The 16,198-nt window shown below is 34.9% G+C and overlaps 1 protein-coding gene across 1 annotated transcript; it reads right to left on the bottom strand.

The window, feature by feature from the left end:
• Positions 1 to 3,366: 3,366 nt before the first annotated feature.
• Positions 3,367 to 4,390, bottom strand: LOC115964160 (germin-like protein subfamily 1 member 20). Its single transcript, XM_031083508.1, has 2 exons — positions 4,224 to 4,390; positions 3,367 to 4,042 (listed from the first exon to the last, which is right to left on the bottom strand). The coding sequence occupies exons 1-2, from the start codon at positions 4,348 to 4,350 to the stop codon at positions 3,507 to 3,509; spliced, it is 663 nt and encodes a 220-aa protein (XP_030939368.1). The 5' UTR covers positions 4,351 to 4,390; the 3' UTR covers positions 3,367 to 3,506.
• Positions 4,391 to 16,198: the final 11,808 nt, after the last annotated feature.

Raw genomic sequence — 16,198 nt, forward strand, 5'->3', positions numbered from 1 at the left:
CTCAGAAAACCAAAACTACGAATACATATGAAATTACTAGCGTAAATTTTTTTTTCTTAGGAACATCTTTAGGACAATAAGTGATAAATGATTGTTGAGTTGTCTTCTTTTTTCTTTTTCTTTTTTTCTTTTTTTGTAAGTAGTTGTTTTGGGTGATAATGCTGGTATTACTAATCAAATTCTCTTAAATTATTTTACTTTTTGATCACTTATTTTTGTTTACTTTCACATAGGTCACACTTTTTAGCAAGTGTGACTTTATAATTCATCTACTTGGATGCTTTCCTTGGTAATTCTACAATTAGAGATGCATTATTCTTTAAGTCTAATTTATACTTTATTGCATTGATTGTTGACAAATGATAATTTATAATTCAAAATCTTTCTCTCTTCTTTCTTACTAGGACGTGTTTAACATATACACCACAATATGAATTGGATTTGAGGGGTTTTAATATATATATATATATATATATATATAAAAGGCTTGTTGCACCACAAACAAGTCCGCTCTTCAAAATTTTCTTTTGTTTTCTTCTTCAACTATTTTCTTGGTTGATTTGTTAAAATTTAAAATTTGTGTTTGGCTTCATCTTGCTAGGTTCTTTTTTCATGATTATTGGTTTATATGTTGTAATTTGTGCTAAAGCTAAATACCTAGAATAGATCAAATAAGATATAGTTTTAGAGCTACCACATAAATTTTTTAGAGAACAAACGTTTTAAATGTATATAATTATCAAAAGCTCAACATAATGAAGTGATTCCATGGTATATAAAAACAAATTTGGACATGTATAAACAATTCTATAATTAATATGTTTGCTTTCCCATGCCCCTTTTATGCTATTTATTGGTTGTCTAAGCTTTACTACACATTTAGTTTCCTTAGTTTTTCACATTTTTTAAATTGTGTGGAAAGGAAAAAAAGAAATCAATATATGTTTTGGGGAGAAAAATTTTTGTAATAGTTGGTTCTCATATATAAGTTTAGTGATGATCAAAATATAAATTATTATAACTTTGTTCAATAGTTTTTATGTGATAAAATGGAAACAAAGTTTGTATAAAATTCTCATTAACTTCTACAAAAATGGGAAATAATGTTAGTTTTCATGTCAAATAATCAAGATTCATTTTCATTTTCATTTTCTAATAAAAATTATATATTTTCCTTTTTTTGTGTTTTGATGCATATCTCAATATATTATAATGTATTACATAATATCTTGCCATATATAATAATTGAAAGTAAGTGCAATATGTTTTATTGCAAAAAAAATAAATAAATAACAATTAGAAAAAATAAGATATAGACTTCCTTACTAAATATATATTATATATTAGAATGTAATCACATTATTTTGAGATGGATTTGGGACTATTAATTACTATTAATTATTTAAAGTCTCAACTACTATTCTCATTTTTTGCTGAACAAAAAAAAATTATTTGAAATTTTCCACCGTATCGTTCGGATTTGAGACTAGTCATAAAATCTAAAGCATTTGACCTCAAAAAAATAAAAATAAGAATAAAAACTCTAATGCATTTTGTACGTGACTACTTGAAAAATAAAATCTTTTGGTTTATAATGGATAAGTGTTTTCTTTAAGGAATTGTGGATAATGCTTAATTTTATCTTGCAACGTCATTATGGACTATTAAGACTTAACGTAATTTTTCTCATCAATGATACATCATTCATGTATTATCCTTAATGCTTGAGAAACTAAGAGGAAAGAACCAAGCTCTAGAAGAGGCTTGACAATTGAAACGAAGCCATACATGATCTTCCGTATGTAAGAGGATTATCCCTTACAAACAAAGGAATATGTCTGACTTCATCTCTGGTTTATCCCTCTATCAAGCCTCTGCTTCTTTTCTTTTTTAATTTTCTTTTACGAAATTTACAGAACCAAGGCTATCAAATACTAGTGGGTATATATCAACTTGAATTTATGAAAATTTTATTGATTTTGAATTTCTTATTTAGAAATTTAATTTGCTAAATTAGAGCACACGTACAATTTCAACAGAATTTTTGCATTTTGGAAATAATTTGAAAATCCAAAATTTTTCAATTGAAAATGAAATAACCAAAATTTGGGTAAAATTTTAACTGAAATTATGCATTTTGAAAATTTGATGTTTTTAGGTGGGTAATCAAAAAACCAAATTTAGCAGAATTTTGACAAAATTTCCACGTTTTAAAAGAAATTTTGAAATTTTAATATTTTGGTTGGAAAATAATTATAAAAAACCCATAATTTATCGTTATTTTGATAGATTCCGACATTGGTTAATATGATCATGAAGTAATGCTAAGACCATATAAAATGACACAACTTGTACCGCAGCTCATCTACGTAGCGAGTTGTGAGTGGTAGAAGTATGTCCTCACATGAACCCAACATCACATATTTACCACTCACAACTCACCACATGAACGAATTATAAGTGGGTAGAGATAGCATAAATCATAGGTAATAGCGAAAGTTACGCCTCCTAGAAATTTGTATGTCGTAAACTTTTCTAGTTTATCGTAGTGAAATTACTTGTGTTTGCATAGAGGTCTTCTCGATCTCAGAAGTGGTCAAACCGTACATCTTTGCAAAGCTTAGGACACCCACCTATTGAAATTTGAACATGGTTTGGTTTGGGTAGTCTTTATCTCACACAACCTTTCCAACAATATATTGCTTGTGTGATTCAAAGATTGTTTGGCTTGGTTTCGATTAAAACCTCAATGTGGTTTGAGTTTCGGTGTTGGAGAGTTTTCTCATTTGTGTGATATCTTTCTCATTTTAGGTCAAATTTAGCGGATCCTCTTATTCTTTAGAAGGTAATTGACATGTCTTCACCTTGGTGCAAAAATCTTTATGATCAAACAGTTTAATTATTTTTTAGCCTAACCTTACACTTAAGTTTTTGTTAAAAACTCTCATGTTTGAGGTATTTTGACTAAATTTATCAAAGTGAGGGTGTTTGATTGGGTTTCTTGGTCTTGATTTCTTCATGTGTGTAATTATGCTTGTTGATGTAAGTACATCATCATTTTAATCAATGAATAAGTAGAAATTATCTCACTCGCTGATTTTGTAAGTAAGCTTGGGATGAAGCACATAAACAAGAAAGGACTAAGCTGATTGGAATACGACATGTGGGCGGAAAAATGATTTCTTAAATGAAACACGTTTTTTGTTTTCTAACTTAACATGTACTTGAGCTTCAGTAAACCTTAACTAGCCCTATTTTAATTAAATGTGCATTTTTTTTTTTATTATAAATATATAGTTGCCATAAGACATGCATGCATGGATTAAAAGAAAAATGAAAAAGGATGTGCTTAACAAAATGCCAACATTTTCTTTATTACAAATCCTCCAAAAAAGAGTTACATAAACAATTGTTTTATTTTAATCTAGTTATGATTGCAATGAGATAAACAGAGCCATATATCTAGTGCTTCATAGCACTGACAATTACTTTTTCTAATTGAAAATTTAGAATTCTTTCTGAAGATATTCAACCACTTTCTTGTCGAGTTGGAAGGCCTTGGTCAGAACATCAAGATTAATGGGAGGATTGGATCCAAAAACAGCATTTGCTATTGTGATTGCGCCTGCATTTTGGCTGCTTAAACCAGAAATGGCAATTGCATTGGTTTTTCCCACATTGACTTGAAAGTGAATGAGACCGACTGGAAAGACAAAAACATCTCCTTTGTTTAGGGTTTTGGTGAAGAGGCGATTATCGGTGTTGGATGTTACAAAACCAACGAAGAGAGTACCCTCCAAGACTACTAGGATTTCAGTGCCGCGAGGGTGAGTGTGGGGAGGATTTTGTCCATATGGTGCAAAGTCGATTCGAGCAAGGGATATGCCAAGGGTATTGAGGCCAGGAAATGTGTCCACATTCACATTAGTGACATTTGACCCAACTTTATTATATGTGTTCCCAGGAATGTTCAATCCACGAAAGTAGAAATCATCAGCTGTGACAAGCTTTGGATCCTTGCAGAACTTTCCATTAACAAATACTGCATAAAGGAATATTTGTTATGGACACATTAAAAAGAATGCTTAAAACTTCAATGCAGAAAATAATAAGGCCAAGTAGCTAATATTATTTCATCCATATTTATATTCTAGTTAGTGTAGATTCTTTACATGACAAAAATAATGCAGAAACTTGAAAAAGGAAAAAAGAAGAGTTTGTACGAGCTGACTTGTCGGAGTAGTCCTTTAGTGCAACACAGAAGTCCTGCAGAGGAGCGGGGTCAGAGGCAGAGGCAAGAGAGAATGCCAAGGCGAAGAGGGCAACAGTTACAAGGTAAGCTTTACTCATATTTCAGGCTTACACGATCTTCTGTTCTATATATTTTTGCTTCGGGATTCGGGTTAGGGATGAAAAATGTTGAATGGAAAGCATATCTATTTATAGATTAGACACTTTGAATAGGTCTGATTTTCCATATGTGAATGATGCATTAAGTCTTCGACTAGTACCAATTTTCTTTTTGATATCCAAATTATTCTTTAACCACTATCACGCGCCTTAAATGTTCACCAAATTAGACCAGTTCAATGAGATAACGTTACGCTTATATATGTACTAAACCTGTACTCTGTCCACAAAAGATAAAGCTCTCAACTTATTGAACACACCATCTCTACGTATATTCAACTTGGATGTGTTTCTCAAAACAAAAACTAAACTTGGATGTATCTTTATTTCAAGGGGTTGTTAATAACTTAATATTTTGGTGGAAAGTTTCTGCGTGACTTCGGCTTACTTCAATGAAAGTGCTTGAGAAATACTATTGTAGAACCCATAATTAGATGGATTCAAAGCTTCTAGTGTATTACGTAACTGCAATAATGAAAGTCCAATTGAAGATCAAGTGGTTAAGTCTTTGCCAATGGAAGGCACCATAACCTTTCAAATGTACTTAAATTTCTTCATTCAATTATATTTCTTAATCTAATTCATGTTAGGAATTTAACCTAATTCATGAAACTAAGAGAAAGGAAAAACAGAGAAAACAAATATATATGCACCAAGAACAATCACATGACACAAAGATTTATGTAGTTCAACAATATGTGCCTATGTCCATAGAGTTGCTGTGATTTTTACTATATCAGGGAGAAAAATACAATTTTCAATACAACAAACTCTAATTTGAGGTAACAAATAAATACCCCAAGTAACAGGACCGAAGTGGGCTTAGACCTATTAGCCCAAGCCTTTACTCCATGGACTATGCCTCACATAAAATCTCAGTTATAATTAGAGAGGTGCTACGTCCACAATAGTTTTACAACATTTTCACAACAAATCATAGGTGGTTAGTTATTATTAGTTCAAATTTGAAATTAATACTAAAATTACTTTTTTGCCTCGGCAATAATAACCAGTAACAACCTGCCACTTAAAATTTGTTGTAAAAATGTTGTGAAAATGTTGTGGACATATCATTTCTTTTTTTTAATTATCATGCTTCCAAGTCGGATTGGGTCACAATTCAAATCGAACACATAATCTAGCTCCATGAAACCAACACAGGCCCTTCGAGTCAAAGTGCCGATTGACACTTTGACCCTAAGTGGGAGTGTCAATTGGCAGTCCTAGGGCCTAAATTTTAGTGACAATCCACTTATGCTTAGAATTGAAACTCCAATTTCCTGAATTTTAGATCCACTTTTTTATTCAAGATCCCAAGAGGTAATACATGAGTTCAAAAACTCCAAGATAGAGGAATGTGAGAGAAATATGAAAATCCACATTCCTCTATAAAATCAAGTGGAAACCATCAAAAAAAGGATGTAGTCCTAGGTATTTAGAAATATATATATATATATATATATATATATATATATATCTAACTTCAAAAATTCCTTTCAACCACCGATTTTGTCAGAGATCATGTTTATCCAACATTGATTCCCATGCTTGAATAAAATCATCCTCATACTCATGATCATGCATGTAACTTTTAAACTCTTCAACAAATGAACTTGAACTTCTAAAAATATTGTTAAGATGTTTGAAAGCATTTTGAAATAAATGCAATTGACATAAACGATGATAAGATTCTAGTAACGCTTATGCATTTGCTTTAGCATCTTGGTTAGTAAAAATTGTAACTAGCTTCTTTCCACACCTAGCTTGTATTAATGTTAGAAATAATCAGGAATAAGATTTAGCAGTTTCTTCACACAATAATGCAACACCAAAGACCGCTGTCTATCTATGATTATTCGCTCCAATTATAGGTGCCAATGATGATTTTTATTGGTTCAGTACATAGAATCAAAATAAACTACATCACCAAACAATCATTTGTTTAGATTGTAAATACTCTTAGAGTGATTTGCTAATTTTACTGGCAACCAATATGTTCCTTTGCAATGGAAATTTACGTCTACTCCATGGAGTTACAACTTCATGATTGTGTTTGGATTTCAAAAAAAGTAACACAATATTTGCAATTTTGTTGAAAAAACATAACCATGTAGGCTTCACAACCAACTCTTAAATCCTTTCTAGATATCTTTCCCTCACATTCAACTTCCTTCTTTAAACCAGCTTTATAACAATATTTGCAGGATATAATCTATCTTACTTTTGTTCAGCCAATCTTTACGGGTATTGAATTTAACATACCCAACATACATATTATTCTAATATGGATTTACGTAATTCTTTAAATCAAATGTTATTCCAATTTTTGGAGTTATATATTTTTTTAGTGGTTGCCTTTTCCAAGAACGATAAGATAATCAACCCACACAATTTCTTCATAGTTGCTCTTCCCTTCTTTCTCCATTATGAATAAATTAGTATTATTTTAAGAAGAAATAGATGAAAAACCTTGGCACTTATACGATCATTCTATGCCACCACCAAAAATAAGAGACTTTACTGCTTTTAATACAATGATTTCACAAGAAATAGCAATCTAAAATGAATATTTTGATGTAGGAAATTCCTTTTGAATCAGATATTAGTATTAGAGTCTAATTTAATTACTATACAACATGTAATTCAATACAAAAATTTTATTCACCACGAAGAACTTTTTTTTTGGTAAACATGGAATATATTAAAAGCTAAACAACAGCCACAGGGGCTGTATAGTTACAAACCCGGTTACAAAATAGACCAGAGAGGTCTTGCATCAACAATTGGGACATCTCCACAGGCGGAGTGTCTAATATACAAAAATCATGTTGACTAAAGACTGCCTTCTTGGCCTGTTGTAAAAGTGGAAGCTTTAATACCAATTTGTTGAGAATAGCAGAAGCATGAATATCTATTTGTTGTGTGCGTATCCAAATAACAATGGGTTTATGGAAAATAGAAATAGAATGACAAAAGAAACAATCACACGAGAACACAAAGATTTAGGTGATTCGGCTTTTGGCCTACATCCACAGGCGGTGTCGAGGAGAAAGTTTCACTAACAAAAGAAAGAGATTACAAGATGGTACCAAAACACTCTCACAAAACCCAAACCCCAAATACACCCAAAAGAGCTTTTAATCACCAGAAGCACATGACTAGAGAAAACCTAAATTTCTCTCTCAAAACAAAGCACGGCTTAGAACTCTTAAATAATATGAAGCTGCGTTTTCTCACTAACTTCAACAATTGCCGCATAACAAATATACTTATACAAAGTATAAGTCGGCTAGGGTAAATAATGAGAGCATATCACAAAGTTGGCAAACACATAGTCCTATTAGTTCTAGGACTTGGTCAACTCCTTTGACCAAATTAAAAGCCACGTAACAACATGGCCAGAGCGTCGGCGCAGGCATTAGATTCCCTGTAACAGTGCTGGATCTTCCACAAAGGGTGCCGGTGCAACAGGTTCTTGCAATCATCAATAAGAGGAGCATATTGAGCAAAGGACTCTGTATTGCAAGTTAAAAGGCTTATAACAGCTTTAGCATCAAGTTCTATAAGTAACTCTTGGATTAGTAGCTGGTTGCAAAGAATGAGACCATCCCGGATGGCCCACAGCTCGGCTTCAAGGTTACTAACCTTGCCGATTCTTCTGAGGAATCCCTTCACCCATCTGCCATGATCATCATGAATGAGTCCACCCCCACCCGCAAAACCTGGGCAGCCCAATGCCGAACCATCCGTATTTAATTTAAACCATCCTGGGCTTGGGAGTTTCCATCTAACCTGAATTAAATGTTTTTTTAGGATAGGCACTTGGGGAATGACAAGACAAGAGAACTCAGATGCAAGGATTTCAACATCACTCATCAGAGAAGGTTTGAGATTAGAATGTTGAAAGTTGCATCTATTTCTTTGTAACCATAGATTCCAAATACCAAAAAGGAAAAAGGTGTCCCAGGTAAAGGATTTATTAGGAATGGTGCTACTGTTGAGGGCATTAGATTTAAGCCATCTATTACAGGGAGAAGAGAAAAATTCAGGGTCATTAGCAGGAATCCATGCCTCAATCCAGAAACTTTTGGCCACATGACAATCCCTAAGGAAATGAGAAATGTCTTCCACCCGAGAGCAATGAATGCATGAGGGGTTTTCAGTGATCTTTGGGTAACATTTGAGCTTCCAAATCCATTTGCCATCATAGGAGAAAGTAGGACCTACCTCTCCAAAAGCCAGATTATAGGCATGTTTAGAATCAAAAAGGCCTTTGGCTTTCCCATCCTAGCAGAGAATGTCCTTGCCAACTGAGGCTTTTCTAAGGGGAATGGCTTTCAATGTCAACAACCAATTATCAGGAATTACAAAGGATATTTGGGAGCAGTCTCATTGACCATCAACTATGGTGTTCTTTACCATGAGATTTTCTTCAGCAAGAGTGAGGGGACCCTGTATCAACTGCCTGAGAGGGCCAAAGGTGGTCCATTTCTACCAATAATCCAGTGAGATCCTTTGGTGCATAATTCCTCGCTTTTGCTGATGGCCGACCAAGTTCTAGAGAACCCATGCTTGCGAGGGTGATTTCTATTCAAGTATTTCCTTTTGAGAGTTTTAGCCCACAACTCCCCTTTACAATTTTTGAATCTCCAACATAACTTGGTTGTAAAAGACAGATTTTTCTGTTTAGCAGCTTTAATTCCTAAGCCTCCCTCATCTTTATGGCTAGTCACCTTATCCCAACTAACAAGGTGAATTTTCCTTTTAACCTCTATAGATCCCCAAATAAAGTTTCTATTAATTTTATCAAGAGCATTGTGAATTCTGGCAGGAAGGATTGTGCCTTGCATAATATAGGCAGGGAGGGCCGAGATAACAAAGTTAGTGAGGACACATCTCCCAGCCATTAAGAGTAGGTTGGACTTCCATCTAGCCAACTTACTTTTCACCTTATCAATGATGAAGTCAAAGTCATGCCTCGTGGAACCCGATTGTTTTAGGGGAAACCCTAAATGCTTCCCTAAGTTTGAGGTAGCTTCAAAACCAATGGTTTCACAAATAGAATCTTGGGAAAACTGGGAAACATTGGGAGAGAAGAATATTTTGGATTTTAACAAGTTAACTTTAAGACCAGATAGCTCGCAAAATGACTCTAACACATCTTTGATGCTTTGGCTATTTTTGAGGCCAGCTTTGGCTAAAAGAACTAAATCATCAGCATAACACAAATGAGAGAAGGCAGGTCCGCCACAAGCTACCTTTAGGGGGTCCCACAGATTGTTAGAACATTTGTCATGAATGAAGAAACTTAGCATTTCCATACAAAGGATGAAAATATATAGGGGAAAGGGGGCCTCCCTGTCTAATACCCCTCGAAGGCAGAAACGGATCCAACTTACCTCCATTGAACAGAACGGAGATGGATGTTGTCGAAACACAACTTAAGATAAGCTTTATCAAGCGGGGGGGAAATTTAAACAGGTTGAGCATATCTCTTATGAAGTTCCAATCTAGCCTATCGTAGGCTTTTTCTAAGTCAATCTTAACTGCCATGAAACCAGATTTTCCTTTCTTTAAGTTGAGGGTGTGGATTAACTCTTGAACAATGATCATGTTGTCCATACCCCGTCTCCCAAGAACAAAGGCAGATTGGAGGGGAGAGATAATTTGATCTAGAAAGGATCTAAGTCTTTGGATAATGAGTTTGGATATAATTTTGTATGAAGTGTTGCAAAGACTTATAGGACAGAAATGATTAATGGATTCAGGACCCTGGCATTTAGGTATTAGGACCAGAAGGGTTTGGTTAAGATAATCAGGGATGGAGCTAGTCTGAAAAGCCTCAAACACCACCTTTTCAACAAACTCACGAACAATGGACTAGGAGTTTTGATAAAAGCCTGCGTGGAAACCATCCAGTCCAAGAGCTTTGAAAGGCTTAATGGACCATAGGGCATCCCTAATTTCCTCAAGAGAGATGGGGTGGTTGAGGGAGTCCAAGGCTTCCTCAGACAGGACATTGGACCAGCTGGGTATCACCCAAAGGTTTCTGAGTGCACTATTTTTCTCAATACAGAACAGCTTTAGAAAACCTTTTCTAACAACATCTGCAACCTCATTCGCCTCATGCACCCAATTACCCGAGCTATCTATGATTTTTTCTATCCTATTTCTTTTCCTTCTAACAATGGTAGAGTTATGAAAAAAGGAAGTATTTCTATCGCCAAGAATAGCCCAATTGTATCTCGATTTGGTGGCCCAAAGATCATGTTCTTGTTGAAGGATAAGGTTGTATTCCTCTAACAAAGTCCTTCCCAGATTTATAAGGAATTGGTTAGGGTTGCTAGCTAGAGCATGCTGAGTGCCTTTGATTCGAGCTTCCAGTCTGCTCTTTTTATGAAAAACATTGCCAAAAACTTCTTTGTTCCACACCCTGGCTGCATTAGTGAAGGCTAAGTTATTGGCTTGTAGAGACAGGGAATCATTCCAATTATACTAGACAAGTTTTTTGAAGAGGGGGTGAGATAGCCACATAGGTTGGAATCTAAAAGGTCTATTAGTATGGTTCCCATTACTTGGGTTGAGGCTAAGAAGTATAAGGTAGTGGTCAGAGTGCAACCTGGTAAGATGATAAACAGAGGCCTCAGGGAACATAGTTCTCCAAATAGAGTTAGCAAAACAACGATCAATTCGTTCTTGGATGAAGGCAAGAAAGTCTCTCTTATTAACCCAGGTGAACCTAGATCCCTAGAAACCCAAGTCCAGAAGATTACAGGAATTTAGGCATTGCTAAAACACCATAGCTCTATACATATTAATAGGTCTCCCTCCAAGCTTATCCTCACTCAAGAGGATTTCATTAAAGTCTCCTAACACTAGCCAAGGCAGATTGTGAAGGGTAGCAACTTGGTTTAGGTTATCCCACAAGATATGTCTTTCCCTATATCTAGGGCTTGCATAAATAGCAGTAATGAGCCAAGACAGGTTTAAAGAATGTACCTTAATGACTGCATGTATCTCCTATTCTGTAGATGCAAGAATGGTGACATCCATGATTTCGGTGTACCAAAGTACCCAAATCCCTCTAGTATAACCCACAGTATCAGCATGGGCCGCTCCATCGAAAGAAAGCCCGTCAGTAATCTCTTTTGCCCTATTTCCACCAACTCGAGTTTCAGTTATGATCATCATTGAGGGTGAGTGGCAACTAATGATATTATCCACCAACTGATGGAAGTTGGGGTTTAATGCACCCCTGCAATTCCATAATATAATATTCATAGATAAATGGAGATTCGGGTCGGGGCACATCAATTGGAGGAAGAGTCCTCATCTGGTCCATCATGGTCCATCCCATTTCCTTCAGAAGAGTCTTCGTGAACCCCTCTCCCTGCCTGAGCACCAAAATGTGTTTCATCACTCCCATCATGCATTCCCATTGGCTGACTACCAAACTGAAAAGTTTGGATCGGGGCAAAGACTTGAATAATCTTCCTTCCGTCGCCCATTATGTTGATTATTATAGGTCTGTCCACAAACATTCTCCTCTCCAAGAGAGTGTCTGGTTGGCCTAAGTCTCCCAAGATTAGCTCCCTTGATCTTAAGGGAAGCCCTCTTCAACCCAGGATCTGACTCTCCTTTCTTAATGGCCTGTCTATTAGGAAGTTCCACCAAGGGTTGTGCCAGTTGAACTAAGCTGAGTCCAAGAAAGGGAGATAGCCATTCCTTCGGCTCTCCGGAGTGAGCGGAAATATGTGGCTCCAAGCCTTCATCAGTTCTTCCTCGAACCAGCCCATGATGTGAGTTGGGGTTGCTTTAATCTCGGTGATTGTGACGCTTGAGATGACTATGATCTTCCCTTTGTAAAAGATTCCCCATTCCTGTGTTTCTGGGTTCACCATTGACTTTTCCTTTCCCTTTGAGCTGGTTGCTTTGGCCATGTTTGTTCTGGTTAAGTTTAGGGTTGGGCATGTGTTTAGGGGAAGAAGAAATATTGGGGTTTTGTGAGTTTTTTGGGGAGTGGGGTTCACCAAACGAGAAAACAATGGGCGGTAGAGGTTGTTTAGGGGATGTGTGACCTGGCACAGCAAAGTCATGTCCCATCTCACAGGAAGGATGTGAAGGCCTGGGGTGAGAAGTAGTGTCACAATGCACAACCGGGTTCTTTCTTTTGGCATCCCTAGGCCCACGTGATGGTGACCGAGATGAGGGAACGGATTTCGAATCACCTTTTTGCAGGCTAGGGGCTAGTCTTTGGGCTCGGGGTGGGCACGGGATTTAGGATACTTGTCCTTTCTTCTAGAAACCAAGGTCCAAGGACCGTAGGTCTCTGATGTAGCATCGCGAGTGGGGGATGGTGTAGAGGTGTTCATCTCCGGTGAGTCCATATGCACCCCTTCATGCACCAAAAATGGGCAGGCTTCCCTTTTGTGACCAACTCTGCCACAAGCAAACCAGAGAGTGTTTAAACCTTCATAGATGACCGGTTGGACAAATTTACCAATCATGATGGTTTTGATCAAAGGTTTATCGAGATTAACCTGGACACAGATGCGAGCAAATCGGCCTCATGACTTAGAGGCAATGTGTGTGTCTATCCTAAGCACAGGGCCAATGGCTTGTCCAATTTCCTTGAGAGCCATCAGTTTGAAAAATTCAATCGGTAATTTCGGGAATCTCACCCATACTGCAACAGATGAGCATTTGGTAGTGGATGGTTTAAAGTATGGTTCCCAACCTCTGATAAACAAGAACTGGCTAACAATAAACCAAGGTCCCTCCTTAGGACTTTGTCATAGTCCTCAACTAAGCCAAACCTGATCAAGTAGAAACCAAATTCAAGGTCAATGCATTCCATATGGCCCACTGGTTTCCATAAAGCTAGTATCTTATTTTGCAGGAAATGAAAACCCACATTCCTACCAAAGGGTTTAATGATAAGAGCGAAAGCCCATCTACCTTTAAGACGGGCTTTATCGTCACCCGAAAAGCGCACAGCTGCAACACCCTCAGTTAGATCATCCAGTTCATCATCAGAAAAGGTCTCATCCTCCTCAAGAGGGTTGAAACGAAAAGCCTGTGCGTACGCACCAGGCAAGTCCCCGAGGAGCTTATCTTTGAAGGATCCATCACCGAAGGAGGGGTGTGAATCTTTAACTTTTTTTGTACTGCGCTTCAACTCCGCCTCTTCTTCTCTAGAGCGTTCTTGAGTTTCTCTCTCCATCTGATTTTCTTAGAACTTTAAAGTTTAATTAATTTTTATTTCAACCATAATAACCATTGCTCCTAATACAACTCTATATAACGTTAAAGTTGTTGTGTGATTGAGTGATGAGTGTAATCATGAAAGAAAGAGCAAACACAAAAGTTTATGTGGTTTGTTCTAATATTCACCCATGTCCATGGTGGAAAGTCATTGATGACAACATCTTGTGTTATATTAAGCTCTTGTGATATAATTTATATATATAATAATAGGTGAAGCTGAGAGAAACTCAAATTAGAATTCCAAATTAGAGTTTCAATTTTGTGCCATGTGTTTTAAATTATTTATTCTTAAAGAGTTTTATTTCTTAATTTTAAAATCAATTTTGGAACCATATCATAAATATTCATCCAAGTGAGCTATTAAGTACAAAAACCAAAGAATCTAGAATAAATGAATCGTAAAAAAATAAAATTGTGCTTTACAATAAATTTTTTTTTTAAATGGACAATTTATATTTTATACCTAATAATATCCTTACAAAATTTTTTAAAGAGTTAACAAAATATAAAAATGGCTATTAATTGTATTTAAATTATATATAGGAATTATATTATGCATCTTATTGTATATTTTTAAGTGTATCTATGCATATGCATGGAGTTACAAGTTAGTAATTATAATTTAAGATTTATATACTAGAGAACCCTAAACTAACCCTAGGCTAACCATAAACTAAAACAATTTTTTTTTTAATAAACTATCCCAATATTAATTTGCTTATTTTAAAAGTGCATGAGCCTACCATTATAGTTTGGATCATATTATATTATTATGTCTTAAATATAACAATTCTAGTTGTATTGTGCATTATTGGCACATCTTCAAGGTATACGACATACCAATTATATTTAAGAGCAAAATACATTTGGATTGGACAAAAAAGCATAAAATATATAAAGAGATTTCTGAATTTAATTTCAAGCACTTGTGAATAATTAGTGAAGGTACAAAAGAGAAGTTACAACCAAAATGAAACAAGGGGCTTCCTATAGCTAGGCACACAACATCTTAAATTTTTAGGACTTAATTATATAAAAATTTTAAAAATTTAAGGATGAAAATAGAACTTGGACTATATTTTAGGAATGAAAAGAATATTTGATATAACCTCAAAATTGTTAACACAATTTACTTCAAAACAAATTTTATTATCAAAGCCTTTGTTTTTTAATAAAAGAGTAATAATCTAATTAAAATTCAATTATAAAGATTTCAAAATATTTTAAAATTATTTTCTGTGTAACTTAAAATATTCTTTGATTTAGTCACACTAAAATAGAAAGTTGAAATTTTATAAAATTTTATTGGTTCATGAATTATTGGTTGGTTTTGAATTGATATACGAATCAAAATCGACAAATTCACATTCACATTCACATTCCACCCATTGATTAATCAAAAATTCATTTCAACTTTTAAAAAAGTGTTGTTTAGGAGAGAATTCATCGGTTTAGTGTAACCACATTTTTACATAAAGGTAGACCCCTTAAATGTGGGACTCATCCCTATATAAGAGGATTATTACTTATGAGTACACATTATTTTCAAAAGTAGTAGTCAAAGGGAATAATTAATAAGTATTGTGTACTTGTTTCCCAGTAAGCCAAGAACGTTGATGATGAGTTCATTAGTAAAGTTTTCTCTCTTGAGATCGGGCCTAAGGTAGGTAATCAGTTGGAATTGGAATTGGGATTGGCAAATAAGGCTTAGGTTAGTGTGTTGTTTCAAACATGTTAATCCCAGTGTTTGATCTGATTTTGTTGTTTGATCTATTCTCCCTATTTTGGTGATCTGGGTTTTTGAATTTTTGTTCATCTTCTTATCTATCTGGCAAAAAAGATTTAGAGAAAAATTAGAGACTTGTTTTGGGTCTTCTCACAGAGAGGGAGAGGGGTAAATAGTCTTTTCATTTTAGTTATTGGTGTCCAGCTCATCAAATGTCATGTGTTGTGCACATGCCTATAAATTTATATCAAAGTAAACACCAAACTAACAACAAGGGCTTAGTGATACAAAATTTTGATTTTAGGGGGTTGGTTGTGCTTTTTCATAGCTTATGGGGCAAAGGGTAAACTTTTGTGTAATTTAAGGTAGAAAAGTGTAAGTTCTCAACAAAATAAAAAACCTCAAGTTTACATAAATATATAAATATATAATTAAATAGAGGTTCATGTTCAACTATGGGCGTATTATTTATACTAATATTTAAAGAACTTTCCCTGTTTGGACTAAACATTTTTTTGCATGGGCGGCTCTAAACTATTCTTAGAGGGTTCAAACCCCCTGACTTCCAAAAAAAAAAAATTATATATAAATAATATTTTTTTTGTTAGTTTAATACTATAATATTTTTTCTTAAAATATATTTGCACACCCTGACTTAAATTTTACACACCGACCCTTATTACAAGTATTTCCAACTCTAAGAATAAAAAGTAAGTTTGTGAATTGTAATTGTCACTATTTTTTATAAATTTATATTATGTGTGTGAGTGTGTCTAATATTAATTGTGTGTATTA

This window comes from Quercus lobata, chromosome 10, assembly GCF_001633185.2.
Source record: "Quercus lobata isolate SW786 chromosome 10, ValleyOak3.0 Primary Assembly, whole genome shotgun sequence".
Taxonomy (NCBI): domain Eukaryota; kingdom Viridiplantae; phylum Streptophyta; class Magnoliopsida; order Fagales; family Fagaceae; genus Quercus; species Quercus lobata.